At 35.8% G+C, this 15,994-nt stretch overlaps 1 protein-coding gene across 1 annotated transcript; it reads right to left on the bottom strand.

The window, feature by feature from the left end:
- Positions 1-5,184: 5,184 nt before the first annotated feature.
- FBXO4 (F-box protein 4) lies at positions 5,185-15,654 on the bottom strand. The gene is made up of 7 exons (XM_064480352.1): positions 15,457-15,654; positions 13,961-14,196; positions 11,618-11,838; positions 8,233-8,308; positions 7,963-8,138; positions 5,832-6,007; positions 5,185-5,436 (listed from the first exon to the last, which is right to left on the bottom strand). The coding sequence occupies exons 1-7, from the start codon at positions 15,643-15,645 to the stop codon at positions 5,347-5,349; spliced, it is 1,164 nt and encodes a 387-aa protein (XP_064336422.1). The 5' UTR covers positions 15,646-15,654; the 3' UTR covers positions 5,185-5,346.
- Positions 15,655-15,994: the final 340 nt, after the last annotated feature.

Below are 15,994 nucleotides of genomic sequence, written 5' to 3'. Positions count from 1 at the left end.
TTTGAAATAAATTTTATTTCCATCCACCCCCATGCTCCCATTACCCTCTTTGGCAACCAAAAATCTTTCTGTCTCTATAAACTTGCCTATTCTGAATATTTCATATACATGGAATCAAATATTTGGTCTTTTGTAAGTGGCTTTTTCTTAGCATCTTTTCAAAATTCATCTATGTTTTAGTATGTGTCAGCACTTCTTTTTATTGCTGAATACTATTCCATTGTATGGGTACACAGTATTTTATTTATCCATTCCTCAGCTGACAGACATTTGAGTTGTTCCACTTTTTGACTTTTATGAATAATGTTGCTATGAACACTTATATACACGTTTTTGTATGCACGTGTTTTCATTACTCTTAGGTATATTCCTAAGGACTGAAACTGTTGGGTCATATGATAACACTATGTTTAACATTTTGAAGAACTGCCAAAACATTTTCTAAAGCAATTGTACCATTTTACATTCTGACCAGGAATGTATGTGGTTTTCTATTACTCTACATTTTCAATAACACTTGTTATCTGTCTTTTTGATTATAGTCATCTGAGTGGGTATGAAATGGTATCTCACTGTGATTTTGACTTGCATTTCTTTGATGGTTAATCATGTTGAGTGTCTTTGTATGTGCTTACTGGTCATTTGTGTATATTCTTTGGAGAAAATGTTTTTTAGATCCTTTGCTCATTCTTCTTATTTGTCTTTTCATTATATTTTGTTTTCTTTCCCTTACCAGAGGCACTGGGGTTGAACCTAGGACCTCATGCACCTCAAGCACACACTCTATCAATAAGCTATACTCCCCATCTGTCTTTTTATTATTGATTTGTAATAGTTCTTTATATGCTTTCTAAATACAACTCCCTTATCATACATATATATAAAATTTGTAAAATTTTTCTCCTATTCTGTGGGTTATCATGACAATATTTTAAAATCATATCTTACTGGGTTTGAATTCCTCCAAAATGCTTTCTCTGTGTATGTGTGTGTCCTTTAATATATTCTATGGAAAGGGGATTAAGTATGAAATAAGTAAAATTAGTATGAGAAATGCCCCAAAGTAAATGATCTTCTTTGATTCACATGTTGTAACACCATATTAAAGGTTGTGAGAAGTCCTGTGGAACCTGCTTGACTTTATTTAACTCACTAAGAACTACCGCTATGTTGACTCAGTTATCAAGGAAATTACTATTCTCTAGAATACACTTTAGAAACTACTCCTGAAAATCCAATCTGATCAAAATTGTAAAAGTTAAGTTGAGATAGCTACTTTTTTGGTCACAAATTCTGTCTTTCTTCATGTGGCGATAGTACCACCTTCTGGAAATCTAGGGATAGCACTCTCATATTTTTCAGAATTTAAGAATAGTCTTCTGTTAGTTATAGCATCATCTGAAAAACAAGCTATGACTTTGTACTTTTACATTCTCTAACATCAAAACAAAAACAAAACAAATAAAAAATCTTGTCCTGCTATAATTGACATACAGTTCCTAGAATAAACAGGAACTAAATAACCATCAACAAATGTATTGACAGGTAATTTTTTCTATTAAAAATGTCAGAAAATGAAATCATGGGACTGATCCTATTAAGTGTAGAGAACAAAGACTGAAACAAATAAGCAAAGCCTCAGTGACAGGTTAAATAATAACAAACGGTGTAACATGTGTTATATAACAGAGACCTAAGAGGGAAGAAAAGAGGAGACAATGGGGAAGAAAATATATTTGAAGAAATAATGACCCCAAATTTCCCAAACGTGGTGAATGACATGAATTTCTATATTCAATAAGATCATTAATCCTCAAGCTGGATAAACAAGGCCATACTGAGGCACTGTATGGTAAAACTGTTGAAAAGCAAGACAAAGAGAAAACTTAAAAGCAGAAAAAAAAAATGACATTCAAGGGAATGAAAATGCAATTAGTGAATAACCTCTTATCAGAAATAACAGAGGCTAGAAGGGAACAAAAGAACATCCCGAAAGAGCTGAAAGAATAAAACTGTTGACTCAGGATTTTATATACAAGCATGCCTCAGAGGTACTGCAGGTTTGATTCCAGACTACCAAAATAAAGTATATATTGCAATAAAGTGAGTCATATGAACTTTTGGGTTTCCAAATACAGACAAAAGTTATATTTACAGTATACTGTAGTCTTTTAAATGTGCAATAGCAATACATCTAAAGATATAATGTGCATATCTTAATTTTAAAATATTTAATTGCTAAAAAATGCTAACCATCATCTGAGCCTTTTAGCAAGTCAGAGTAGTAACAAAGATCACCGATCACCATAAGAAATGTAATAATGAAAAAGCTTAAAATATTATGAGAATTATCAAAATGTGACATAAAGTCATGAAGTGAACAAATGTTGCTGGAAAAATGGTGCTGACAGACTTGCTCAGTGCAGGATTGCCACAAACCTTCAATCTGTTAAAAATACAGTATCTGTGAAGTGCAATAAGTGAAGTACAATAAAAAGAGGTGTGCCTGCCTGTATGTTGAAAACATAAAAGACTACTTTTACTATTTTTAAATTTTCTCTTCTTTAATTTCTTTATAATACATAGGGCTATTTTATCAAAAATTGTAACACTGTCTTCTAGGATTTGTAAATATTAAAGTATAATACATTTAATAGCTGTTAGCAAAAAAGAGTAGTGAGAATAATAGAGCTTAAACAGTTAATAGTATTTCTGATCACACATATTAGTATAATATTAACTATAGGAAAATTCTGAGAAGTACATATATTGTAATCACCAGAACAACCTCTAAAAATGCAGAGATATGCTAAAAAGTGAACAGAAAAATTTTAATTGATTCTTAAAAAAAGTAAAATAATTCAAAATAGATAGGACAGAAGGAATAGAAAAACAACATTGGTGAAGAATGGATAAATAAAAAAGCAAATAATAAAATGGTGGACCTGAACACAATCATATTAATAATCACATTAAATGTAAATGATCTATACATTCTAATTAAAATGAAGGTATTGCCGGAATGGAAAAGGAAAAGGTAAGATTTACTATATTCTATCCATAGGAGACACACTTAAAATATAAAGACAGATTTAGGTTGAATGAAAATGGATGAAAAAGATATATCATGAAAACAACAGTTTTTAAAAAGCTGAAGCGATGAATATTAACAGTAGAGAATGGGTTTGAAGACCATGAGTATTATCAGCAAAAAGGACATTTTATAATGATTAAAAGGGCCAATCATAAAAGTGTGTGCACTTAAAAACAACATCAAAATACATGAAACAAAAATTGACAGAATTAAAAGGAAAAATAGGCAATTCTACAATCACAGTTGAAGATTTTAATGCCTCTTACTAATTGATATAACTATACAAAAATCAATATAGCCATGTAGAATATCTAAACATTATCAATTACCTTGTCCTAACAGATAAATACCAATTATCACACCAAACAAAATACAAAATGTAAACTCTTTTCAAGTGCATGTGGAATATATTCACCAGAATAGACCATAAAATGGGCCATAATGCAAGTCTCAATAATAGACTGAAATTTTACAGACTATGTTCTTTAATTTAAAAAATTAGGTATCAGTAACAATAAAGTCTCTAGGAAAGAGAGATTAAACAACACTAAAACAATACTACTAAATAATCATTGGATTAAAAAAGTAATCAAAAGGGATTAGAAAATATTCTAATTGAATGACAGTAAGTATACAAAATATAACAAAATGTGTAGATGTTTTCTTTTAAAGAACTAGAATCAATTACTTAAGTTTCTACCTTAATAATCTAGAAAAAATGAATTTTTATTTTAAGAGGCAGAAAAGAGATTAGAGCATAAATCAATGAAATAGAATACAGAGTAATTCAATAAAACCAAAAGCTGATCCTTGAGAAGAATAGTGAAAACAATAAAATTCTAGCCAGACTGACCATGAAGAGAAAAGACATAAATTATCAGAAATGAATGAGGTAACATAACTATATATATTTTTAAAAGGAGAGGGGGAATCTACTTTTGGTATAACAGCACGAAGAGTTTCATGCAATAGCTCCCTAGAGAAACTGGAGAAAATTAATTTTTTAAAAAAGCATTAAAATCTGTAAATAGTCCTAAGAAATGAAAAACATGTATTCAAAAAAAAAGCAAATGAAGCAGATGAAATGAAGTGAATGAAGAAACATGCATTTGAAAAAAAATTTACTATAACTCAGTAAGAACAGCAAGAGTCTGTGGGATATGAACCAAGACCCACTCCCTCCTCCCTTCCTCCAGCTCAGAAAGATGGAAACTCCAATCTAGACTGGGAGAGCCAAGGAAATAGCACTCCTTCTCCAAGTCATAGGCTATCTTCCCAGAAAGAGCAGGATGTCAGCATTTCTCACTCTGCCCTCACCTACATGTTGCTGAAACGAAGTTCTGAATAAGTGGACCCAAGATATGGGAGCTCCTTGCTTTGGAACAATACGCACTTGCAGAATGGAAGCTGAATCTTAGGTGCAGCGCCACTAAGAATACTATGCTCCTTTTATTATAATCCTAAAATTCCTCAATTCCAATGAGATCGGAAGGCTGTAAAGTTTCCTCTGCAAAGTGCAAGCAATTAGTGAGGAGGAGGCCATATGATCATGTGAGTCTCTGGAATGTTTTCTCTATGAGTATGGAATAAAATTTGGCTTTAGTACTTCATAAGCTTTCAAAGTTATCTGACATAGCAAGAACTTTCAGTTACTTTCACTGAATTAGTATTGAATATGATTATTCATAAAGTAAATAAGAAATAAAGTTAATTCCTACTGTTTGAGAAAAAAAACAGAAGTTGTATGGCAATAATATTAAATGAAATGCTAGCAAATATCCTAGTCTTTAAGCAATATATTTATTAAAAATAGATAAAGACTTCTTTCCTGATAATCAGTTAAGGACCCTTGAAAAGAACCTATAGAAAGCTTAGTAAATTTGCTATTCTCCTTCAGGGCAATCTTCAAACTGAAAAGAATAGAAACCACAAATAATAAGAGAAGCACAAACTTGTTTTTTTTTTTTTTTCCAGAATTTAATATTTTAAAAAACCCAGAAAATATAAAAGTTATCAAAAAATCTTTTAAGGTTCATTTTGGGGCTAAATGCTAGTACTGAAACTTTTTTCTTGTAATTGATTTAAGGTAAAAAGTAAAAATTATATAAAAAACACAGCAGCTACAGCTATCCAATATAAAGCCTACCTGCAAAAAGGCAGGGCAGAATGAGCTGACTGAGCAAATATCCATATCATGACCTTAGTAACAAGTTTCAGATGCTTTCAGTTCCCAAGGTCTAGACTAAGGAGGATTATCTTGCATGCTTAGATTCTACTTCTTCAAGAATCCACTGAATGCCATTCAAAAAACCATTTAGAGTTTCAGCCTCTGTATCCTGGACCTATGAGCAGATAAAGAGAGACCATTATCAATAAGAAACTGAGCCCAAAACCTTATAATTATGAGGGACATTTTTCTAAACACTAATAACATAACAGGACTAAAAACATCCCAATAAACTCTGGGTGAGTCACTCAAGTTTTGTCTTCTAGAGAGCTTAGATAAAAAATATTATTGTCACCTCTGTCTTATAATTACTACAAATATGAAGCTTATTAATTATCTTGGAGCTCAGCTTTGACACCAAATATCTCCCACTAATTAAGCTACCAAAATTGACTTTCATAAATGCTATTTTACTTTAAAAAATTTGTAGGAAAGAATAAAACAATTAAATCAATTAAAAGACTGAAAAATAAAGTAAGATTTTTCTCATGAGAGAAAATAGGACCTTACCATCCATGGGTGACTTAGATGATTCAGATGCAGCTCATGGGCCAAATAAAAACAGGGCATTCTTTTTACATTAGCTTGAGAAATACAAGATAAAACTAGCATTGGTCTTCCTGAAGATCCAAAAGCTGGATCTGTCATTGCCATAATACGAGAAAATTCATCTTGCCATTCGTGTCCTAAAGGGTGTAGTCAAAATCCTTAATTTGCATTACTTGTAATGATTTTTAAAATAATAAAATAAAATTAAACATTAACAAAACAAGAAAAGCAAAAAATTACCAGGATCCAAACATAAGAAACTGTCTCTATTGCTGTGTTCATTTACTGATCTTTCATAAAACTACATTAATCAGCCTTGCAAGGATAGGAATTTAGGTGAAATCAGAGAATAAAAACAGTACCATTCAGATGTCTCGGTTTAAAAGGAAAAATACTTTGATATAGATATTTTCCTCTCACAAATTCTAAGCTATCACTATCCTTTCAAAGGCCTTAGAACATACAGTTGAGTGTAGCTTTTTTATCCAAACTGACAATCTCTGCCTTTCACTGGAGTGTAAATCACTCACATTTTGTGGTAGTCAGATTCCTAAAACGACTCCAATTGACTCGAACCCTTGTATAACTCCTGCCCCTTTGAGTGTGGGAGGAATTTGGTAAACGTGATGGGGTATCACTGCCATGATTAGGCTGCTGTTGCTATGATTAGGCTGTATTATAAGACAGTTGACTTCAAGAAAGGGAATTACCCTCAGTGAGCCTGATCTAACTAGGTGAGCCTTTAAAAAAAGATGAGATTCTTCCTAAGTAAGAGGGATTCCCCGTTGCTGGATTTGAAGACACAGGGAGTCACATAGCAAGGAATGAAGATGGCCTGTAGAAGCTGAGAACAGCCTCCAGCTGACAGTCAGCAAGGAAACAGGGACCTTAGTCCTGTAACATTAAGGAGCTGAATTCAGCCAATAACCTGAGTAAGCTAGGAAGCAGATTTTCCCTCAGAGCCTCCAGAAAGGGATGCAACCCATCTGACACTCTAATTTCAGCCTGTGAGTACCCAACCACACTGTACTCGGACTTCTGACATAGAGAACTCAGAGCTAATAAATACATGCTGTTTTAAGCCACTAGGTCAGTGGTAATTTGTTATATAATAATAGAAAACAAAGATTTAATGTTAATTATTTTTGATCACAGTTCTTTTAATGATCCTTTCTGAGAGTGCCAACATTCATGCCATCTTTGGGTCTGGTTCCATTGGCTGCTTTATCTCTTGACAATGGGTCATTTCCTTTTGATTTTTTAATAATATATTATAAATTATAATATCTTATAATTTTAAATTTAATGCTAGATGTTTTATGTGGAAGCACAGAAGAGACTGAGGTAAAGAGAATTTACCTAGAAATTGGCACACACCTTCTGTTAGGCCATTAATGCAGTGGGATGAGTCCAACTAGTCAGTAGTTGAGCAGGATTTGGCTTTTGTTGCTATAGTTAGTTTCAGTGCATCATAAACTTTAAATTCTTTCAGCAATAGGCTGCTGCTACCTTGTTCCAAGTGAGAACAATGTATTGTATATTTATGCCCTACATTGTTCACAAAGGATTTGGGAAAGAAATTAAAATACTGGCTTGGCCCAATAATATTCTAATTTCATGCTATTTCGCATTGTGAATGACAATTGTTTAGAATATATGGAGTTTTCATAACTAATCTACTTCAACACTCCAATCCACACACCTATTTTTCAGTTATCTGCATAGAGCCAAAAGCAGACAAAACATCGATAACAAAAAGTGCAGAAGCATACAATAAAAAATACTACCTAGCTAAAGTATCAAACTTTAGTATTTAGCAGATACTAAATAATTCAGATGCCCAAGACACAACCTAAATCTATGAGTCACAATCCACCAGGGTAGAAATCATGCTGCTATGTTTTTAACAGTCTCCCCTGGTTATCCCAATACACATCAAGATTTGAGATTCCAATATTAACAGTAATAATACAATCACACTGATAAAATTAGCCCTCATATTCTTAAGAAGCCACAGTAAAGCCTAAAAACATATTCTTTTACTTGCTTTGCAAAGAAAATGCTTTTAAAAAGAAAATAAGATAATGCTTACTTTTATGAGCTTCAGCATTTGCAACATAAATGAACCCATCGACAACTTCACACACCTTCTGAATTTGTGGAATTACACTGTACCGGCTTCCCTGTTGATCATCCCCTTCATTCTGTAGACTGAACATCTTGTTAACTGCACTTGTATGTTCTTCTCTTGCTCTATCTCTTTCTTTTCTGTAGGAACATTAACAGACACTAAACAGGCTCCATTCCCCTAAAATATTCCATTCCTGAGGTCTCAGGTAGGCTGCCAAGTAGGTAGCCTTACCTTGTGGTTGAATATAATATCAGGATGTTGAATTTATGTTGGTTGCTCAACTGAAAACTGACTCCTGATCCAATACCTAAAGGAGGAAATTACAGTTACCAAAACAAATCATTAATATAGACAGCAAAATATCAGAATGAAAAAAAATTACTCAGTATAACCAAAAAGAGCAAATAAAAAACACTCAAAGAGTTATATATAGCTTTGGAACAAAATGAAATGTCTGTGAAGAAAAGATGCTGTATGCAATTTTCATTTACACAATAATAAAACTATGAATAAAGAACAAAAAACTGCCAGGCTTTAACATTCCTTGTCATACCATCATCGCTATCATCAACTTTATTATTATACTATCAGTAGCAGCTGCATCTTAACAACTACTACTACTTATCTTTAAGGCCAAGACTTGGTTTCTTTTTTTTTTTTTTTTTCTCATTTGTCTTACACTCCGTGTATACATTCAATGAGATGGCTTTTTCTCCCACTCTGAAAAGCTGTTTTTTAAATTTATGGTACCTTAGAAAATTGAGGAAATATGGCAGACACTGGGATTTGGAATTAGACTTGAGCTAGAATCCTAAATTTGCCACATATAGCCATGTTTCTGGGAGCCTCAGTTTTGACATCAAAATACAGAAATACACAATTTTTAGGATTATTGTAAGCATTACATGAGATCACATATGTAAAACTCCTAGTAGGGTAACTGGTAAGTAACAAGTGCTAAAACTAGCTTCTTACTATTTTATTTCTGAATCATTCAACATGGTTATTTGCCCTTCTTTTTTAACTTCTTCTGTTCTTTGGCTGTGTAACACTCGGGGGTTGATTCTCCTCTTGCCTCCTGGAAAGATCTTTCCCTTCTTCCTTGCTTTACTTCTTTTTGCTATATAAATGTCTTCTTAGATCTGACCACCTTTGTCTTCAGCCCCCACCTTTTTGTCTAAATTATCATCTCTCACCTAGACTTCTGCAATCATTTCTAACTAGTCTCCTAAATCCACTTCTGCCCCCTACTTTCCATTCTTCTGACTAGAGCTGAAGAGATTGCTTAAAAATGCCTTTAATTATGTCTCTTTCCTTCAAAGCCACTGCTCTTTAGATGAACAACACTTTAATAATTCTGGCCTCTACTTAACTCATTAGTACAACTGCACCTTTCATATCCTTAATCCCTGTACTATAACCAATCTAGGTGTTTAAAAAAGCCATGCCATGCCATTTTATGTCACCATTCCAGGCAACACATATATATAGATCCTGGTGGCTGGGACTGCAAGCATCCCAGGCATAGTGACCCTAGTTCCCTGGCCTCAATTGGCCAAATCAAAGAGATTATAGAAACATATTCAACCATGTCTCTGACCTTTGTTTTCATCAGTTTAAATTCCAGAAATTACCCTCTCAATATATCTAACCTCAGCCCAATATGACTTCCATACTGTTCTGCACCACCTTGCCAATGACCCATCCCTCTATTCTTCCCTGACCTTGCAGGGTCTGAGGCACAATTAGACTGGCATTTAAAAAAACAAAAACAAAAATAAAAATAAAAACAAAAACAAAAACAAAAACAAAAAACCTCCAGCTGCTGTATGGAGAATGAAACTGCCACTTCACAAACAGCAAATTTCCCCATATCTCTGACCTCTTCTTGAAGTGTTCCTTGTACCTCACAGCCCTACCTGAAACTGGTCAGCCCCTAGGGGCTGCTTCTCTTACAGCAGGCTCTCAAGTAAACAAAGTTGCTTATTCTCTCATATTTCATGGTAAAGAGATGAAGTGAATGTTCTCTTTATTCCTCAATGCCATGTCTTAATCATTACTCACCAGCCCTCTTGAAAAAACTCCATCTTTTTGAGACACACCGTTTAGCTGTAGTACCATCTCCCCTTCCTTGACTGTCATTTATGAATCTCCTTTTGATAATACCTTCCTCTAAACATTCACTGAAAATTTTAGCACCTAGTTCACAATCTTCCTCCCTATCCTCAGAAACTTCCAAGTCCATGTGGATTCCATATGATTCCGATTTTCATTTCTAGCCCCAGATCTTCCTTTTTGACATATGGATGCATAAAGTAATCCATAAGGTCATTTGTTCATTCATTCATCAAATCTATACCAAGTGCCTACTATGTGCTTGGGACCACAAATACAATTAAGAATAAAGCTGACAAGATTTCTGTCCTAACAGAGCTTCCACTGAAATAGACTGCTTATAGTAAGCATCTCTACTTGTATCAAATGTTTCTCTTCCTTCTCCTGTATTTCCTTGTCCTAGTGAATGGCACCATCATCCAATACAAAACTCACACCAGAAACCTGGAGTTATCCTTATTACTCCTAATACATATTCAGTTCATTCTATATCCTTCATATTTTTATCACAGTATTATCATGGTTTCTTAACAGGTCTTCCTATATTTATAGTCCCTTCTTATCAATTATCTACTCAGGAGCAGAGTGATCTAAATAAAATGCCATCTTGATCCCCACTTTTCTGCTTAAAAATCCTTCAACAGATCCCAAATGCTTAAGCTTGGCTTATAAGTGTATTCTCACCTAGCCCCACTCTAGACACACGGATACTCAAATGTGTCATGCACACCCAGAACTTTGTGCTTTTAGAAATGTAGTTCTCACAGCTTAGAATATTTTACTCTTTTTCTGATGACCAATTCCTACTTATCCTAATAATTCTTTGAAGCATCATGTTCAAAGCAGAGCCTTCTCTGACCCTTACCTTTCTACACAGAAGCTAATTATCCCATATTGTAATCACCTGTGTATTTGTCTCCGTCCTCACCTACACCAATTACATTCAGGGCAGACATGAGATTTTTGATGGAGCTTGTTTTAAATCTCTGCATCTGTAGTATCTAATAGGTGTTATCAATAAATGAATTTTAATAATACCAGATTACACTGTTATATGTATTTATTATATACCCTGCTTACTAAACTAACTGCATGGCTGTTGTTGCCACTGTTTTTCATAGGAATAATGGCAAGATGAAAATTTAACTTTTTTAAAATTCCAATATATGTCAAAGTACTTTGCACAAAGTAGATGCTAAATGGTTTCTGCTGTTAACATTCTTTTAAAGTATGGTAAATATTGTACAAACAAAACAGTCTGACAGCATATAATTTGCTTTCATATAATCTAACATCCTGGATTGAGAAAGTAAGAGGAAGCTTACCTCTTACAAAAAGTAAATTAATTCTTTCAATCCATAGCAATCTGGGGGCTCCCATGCACCAAATTAGTATATTTCATTGCATTAAAGAGTTAATTAATTAAAAAACAAATTTCTATTTAACATTCAAGCTCAAAGTGTTTGAACTATTATATACTACAGATTAACATGAAAATTACCATCAATCTGCCTCTGAGGCAAACCAGCTGTTGGGCAAAGTTCCTCGGAAGACATCAAGCTCAACACCAAAGATGTATTTAGTTCTTCCAAACCTGGTCCAAACATAGCAAATCGTGGTTCATTCTGAATGATCAATGAGTGTAAAAATGAAGTGACAGCTCCATACATAGGACGGCTGGATTTTGAGGATCTTCTTGTATGTGGACAGCACATTTTATAGCTGTATAAAATTGTCACAATTAGAAAATTAACACAGACAAAAACTTAGTTATTCATTCAACAGTATATAATTTATTGAGAATTTGCTAGACACAAGGGATACAATGATTATACAGTCCCAATCCTCATGGAGGGCAGTAGAGAGACATCATTATAATATGTATGCCGACTGGCAGGACAGAAAAAAGCGCAAGGCGCTATGGGTGTAGTAGTGCTCCAGTAGCTGACGAAATCTTCCCCAGGAAGGGGTCACTTACTTTCTAATTTTTCATTTAAATTCTCTCATGAAACACTTGGTCTAACACTTGTTTCAAAAGTTAAAATAGTTAAAATTTACCACATAGAGCACTGATTCTCAATCTGGGGAGATTTTGCACCCCCAGGGAACATTTGGTAATGTCTGGAGACATTTTTGTCATCACAACTAGGGCGGGGAGTGGGGCAGTGCTACTGACATCTAGTAGATACAGTCCAGGGATGCTGCTAAACATCCTACAATGCACAAGACAGTTCCCATAACATCTAGTCCAAAAATGTCAATAGTACCAAGACTGAGAAACCCTGCACTAAAGATAAACTACACAGATAGTTAACATAAATGTCCCTAGCAGTAAAAACTGAAAAAAAAATGACTAAGGGCCCCAATATAACCAAGTTTCCTAGGGTACTTCTATTAACAGTAACAGTTCAATAGCGTTAATACACAAGGAGGCTCAAACGTTCATTACAGATAACCTAGCAAACCAAGAATCATGTGAAAAAGACAACTCAATTTCCTCCAATAGCTATAAATTTCTAAACTAGCAATTCAATGTTATCAAAAATTAAAACAAAGTTACTCAAATCAAAATAAAACCTAAAGCCCTTTAAATCAAGCTGGTTAGTGATTGTCTTAGTTACTTAGAAGCCTTGTAATTCAAGAAGGAAAAAAATCAACTTTGAAGCCAGGTAGAGCTTGCCAAGGCTCACCACTTTAGTCATATAAGCCACTTACAGTCGGAACTTCTGTTTTTTCATCTGCATTATCTGAGCAATAACAATCAACCCAGGGTCATAAGGATCAGAAATAATTTATTTGATCACAAATGGTAGTAACTATGACTACTATCATCCCTGGGAAAACATGGTACCATAGCACCACAGATACACTCAATGTTATGGTTCGTTGTGGGACAATGTAGAGGTAACACCCAGCAAGTTAGAGTACAGTAGCACTTGTTAAAATTATGTATAACATATCATTTAATCAAGTGGTCTCATAAGACTTGATGTAATGGCATCTGTACTGGAATAAGGGAAGAGTCTGAATAACTTAAATAAAATAAGAAAAAAATCCTATATGTAGTTACTAAATCTAGCACAGCTAAACAATTCTTACCTAAAGCACAAATATTCTTTAAATTTTACTTACAATGACTTAAATTTGGGGCTCTTGATAAAGTAGGTTATATCCAGAACCAATGACATTTTGTATTTTCAAGGTAGCATGATGGGATTCCAATCTGAACATTCCCTTTTAAGTTACATGACCTCAGGCAAATCCGTAACCAAGCTGAACCTCAATTCCACATCCATAACACAAGGAGAAGACCTTCTTATCAGGTGAGGATTAAATAAATAAACATACATAATGTATCTATCACAGAATCCAATACAGTACAGCTGCTCAGTAACACTGATTCTTCTACCTCCACGATATTTGAAAATGTCAATGTTTTTGAGTGATAACAAAATCTTATTTCTCAGAATCTTAACAATTATTTTCTTCCCTGCAAAAGAACTGCTGTCTGAACTCTGGCCATCCCTTTTCTGGATAAGGAAAAGTATTTACTATTTAACAAAATAACAAGTGTTCTTAAGGTAATGAAAATTTTAAGATGTGTTTTACTTCTTGCCATATGAACTACCTATAATTATTCAAATACTCTAGTAAGGTACTTCAGGGAAATAACAAAATGCGAAAGCTCAAAGAGTCCTATGAAGGAAGTTATTTAACTTAACTCCCAATTTTTACAAAAGGACACTGAGACCCAAAATTCATGAAACAAATTAACTTATACTACTGACTTGTAATATAGTCAGATTTAATATCATCTCTTTAATTCATAAAACTAGATACTTACACTGCCATGTAGTCAAAAAATGCACCATCAGTGACCTCAGATATAGGCTTTTTTAAAATTTCTACATCTGGAAGAGACTTCCAGTCAACAGAAGACCAAGAAGGAAGATCCCGCAACAAAAAATATCTCCACAGAATTGGATCTCGTACAGTTTCATTCCAATAATGACTTGTACCTCCCAACTGACATAGGTCATGAGGTGAAAGAAATGACAAAATATATAGTTGTACATCAATCTGAAACAGAAGGAAGCAGCAAGTAAGTAAAAAGGATGAATAATTTATCTTGGGAAATAGTTTTTTGATAATAAACTACAAAATAACAAATAATTATTACGTTATACTGGGAAACCAAAGGTCAACTGAACAGTATGTCGCCTTAATAACTAAATCCATCATGATAATGAGCAAAGAGTTTTTATACTAGATAACCAAAGATCAAGTTAATAGTATTTTTAATTAAATTTATCATCCTGAGGTTAATTTCCTGCCATCAAGACAGAATCATAACCGAACACTTAATTTTTGACACACTGAAACATTCCTGAAAAATCACCCATTTTCTGGTGATTTTCCCAGCAAAACAACCAGTTCACTTAATTTATCCTCATATTCTGCCACATCATTTATCTGAATAAATTAATTAAATAATTTATTCTTCAAAATAAAATCCTTCCCAAGGGGATGAATTTCCGATTTTACCACCAGATCAAATCAAATGTCACCTGAGTTCCTCTGTACAATCTATTATTTCAAAGAACCTCTGCAAGGGGAAGACACTGGGAGACGATCTAAGCCTGCAGTTTTCAATTTCTGATGGACGTCAGAAGGATGTGTCAACAGTCCAGCTGAGATACAGAAATTTAATAATTTCTAAGACTTTCTCCTCCTTGTTCCTATCTACCTAAAAACTTTAACAATAAATGTGTGTAATTCTCTCCTGTAACTTGAGGCACTTATAACTTAGGTCATTTATTTTCAATCGACTGGTAGTTTTGTTACTTGAAATATACAGTATGATAAATAGACGAAAAATCCTCGAAGAGTGTTTGTTTGCGGGACCCCTATACCAGCCCCGGATGGATGCTGCTGAGAACACAGGCACTGGATACTTTTCCAAGCTAACCAGAAAGTCTAGAACGGTCTCTGCATTTCCTTAACCCGACGTTCAGGGCGTCCAGTCCGAAGACCTGATTTGGGGGCAGAAAACGTGAGGGCGACCTGGCTGGTGACCAGAGCGCTCCCTAAAGGTGAGTTTTGAGGCACCCTTCGGCCCGGCTGCGGGGCCCCAAGGATCAACGGCAGGGCGTTTCTGCTCTACTGTTGCTCCCAGGTGACGACACTGCCCAGAAAGGCTGCAAGGACAGGGCCAGACACAGGCGGGGGGGGGGGGGGGGGCGGGGGGGCGGGGAGGCTCCCAGGCCCCCGAGTCCGCCTCACTGAGGCGCCCCTCTCGGTCCGGCCTCAGGTCCTCCGGGGCCGGCGGCCCACGCTCACCGGCAGCCGCGTCAGCATACTGGCCTCTTCGTCTGCCTCCTCTGGGGAGGCCCTCGGGGCCGCCCTCTCCTTGCCCACCGACTGCCAGAAGTTCCTCCAGCCGCTGAGGATGGCCGCCTCGAGACGACCCCAGTCGCTGTGATGCGGCTGAGGGGAGCTGCCTCGGCTGCGCGGATGGCTTCCCGCCATGGCCGCCGGCGCCGCACGTGACGTGACGCGCCGCAGCGTGAGGCCGGCACGTCCCGCTCCTCCCCCTCACGCCCCGCCCCGCCCCTCCCCTCCCCCTGTCCCTCCCCCCTCCCCCCGTCCCTCCCCCCTCCCTCCCTCCTCTCCTCCTTCCCTCCCCCTCTCCTCCCTCTCTGGGGCCTGTCCACCCCCACCCCCACCCCAAGGTGAGAAAGCCTACGGAGCCGGAAGGGAACAGAAAGGTGGCTCAATTGAGCATGGTTCCCAGCTGCGCTTGAGGCTCCCATCACTGCTCCCTTCCTTTCAGTCTTCCACCCAGCCACGCTGACCTCACCCCTTGTTGTCAAATCTC

The sequence above is a fragment of the Camelus dromedarius genome, chromosome 3, assembly GCF_036321535.1.
Source record: "Camelus dromedarius isolate mCamDro1 chromosome 3, mCamDro1.pat, whole genome shotgun sequence".
Taxonomy (NCBI): domain Eukaryota; kingdom Metazoa; phylum Chordata; class Mammalia; order Artiodactyla; family Camelidae; genus Camelus; species Camelus dromedarius.
The sequence above is the reverse complement of the archived record's forward strand: the minus strand, read 5'-3'. Positions and strand labels throughout refer to the sequence as shown.

Bases quoted from the DNA above. Each gene is read 5' to 3' on its own strand.
- FBXO4 (XM_064480352.1), bottom strand. From the start codon at position 15,645: ATGGCGGGAAGCCATCCGCGCAGCCGAGGCAGCTCCCCTCAGCCGCAT. The intron at 14,197-15,456 runs GTGAGCGTGGGC...CTTCTGTTTCAG, and splicing joins GTATGCTGACGCGGCTGCCG to ATTGATGTACAACTATATAT. The intron at 8,139-8,232 runs GTAAGGCTACCT...ATGTTCCTACAG, and splicing joins ATATTATATTCAACCACAAG to AAAAGAAAGAGATAGAGCAA.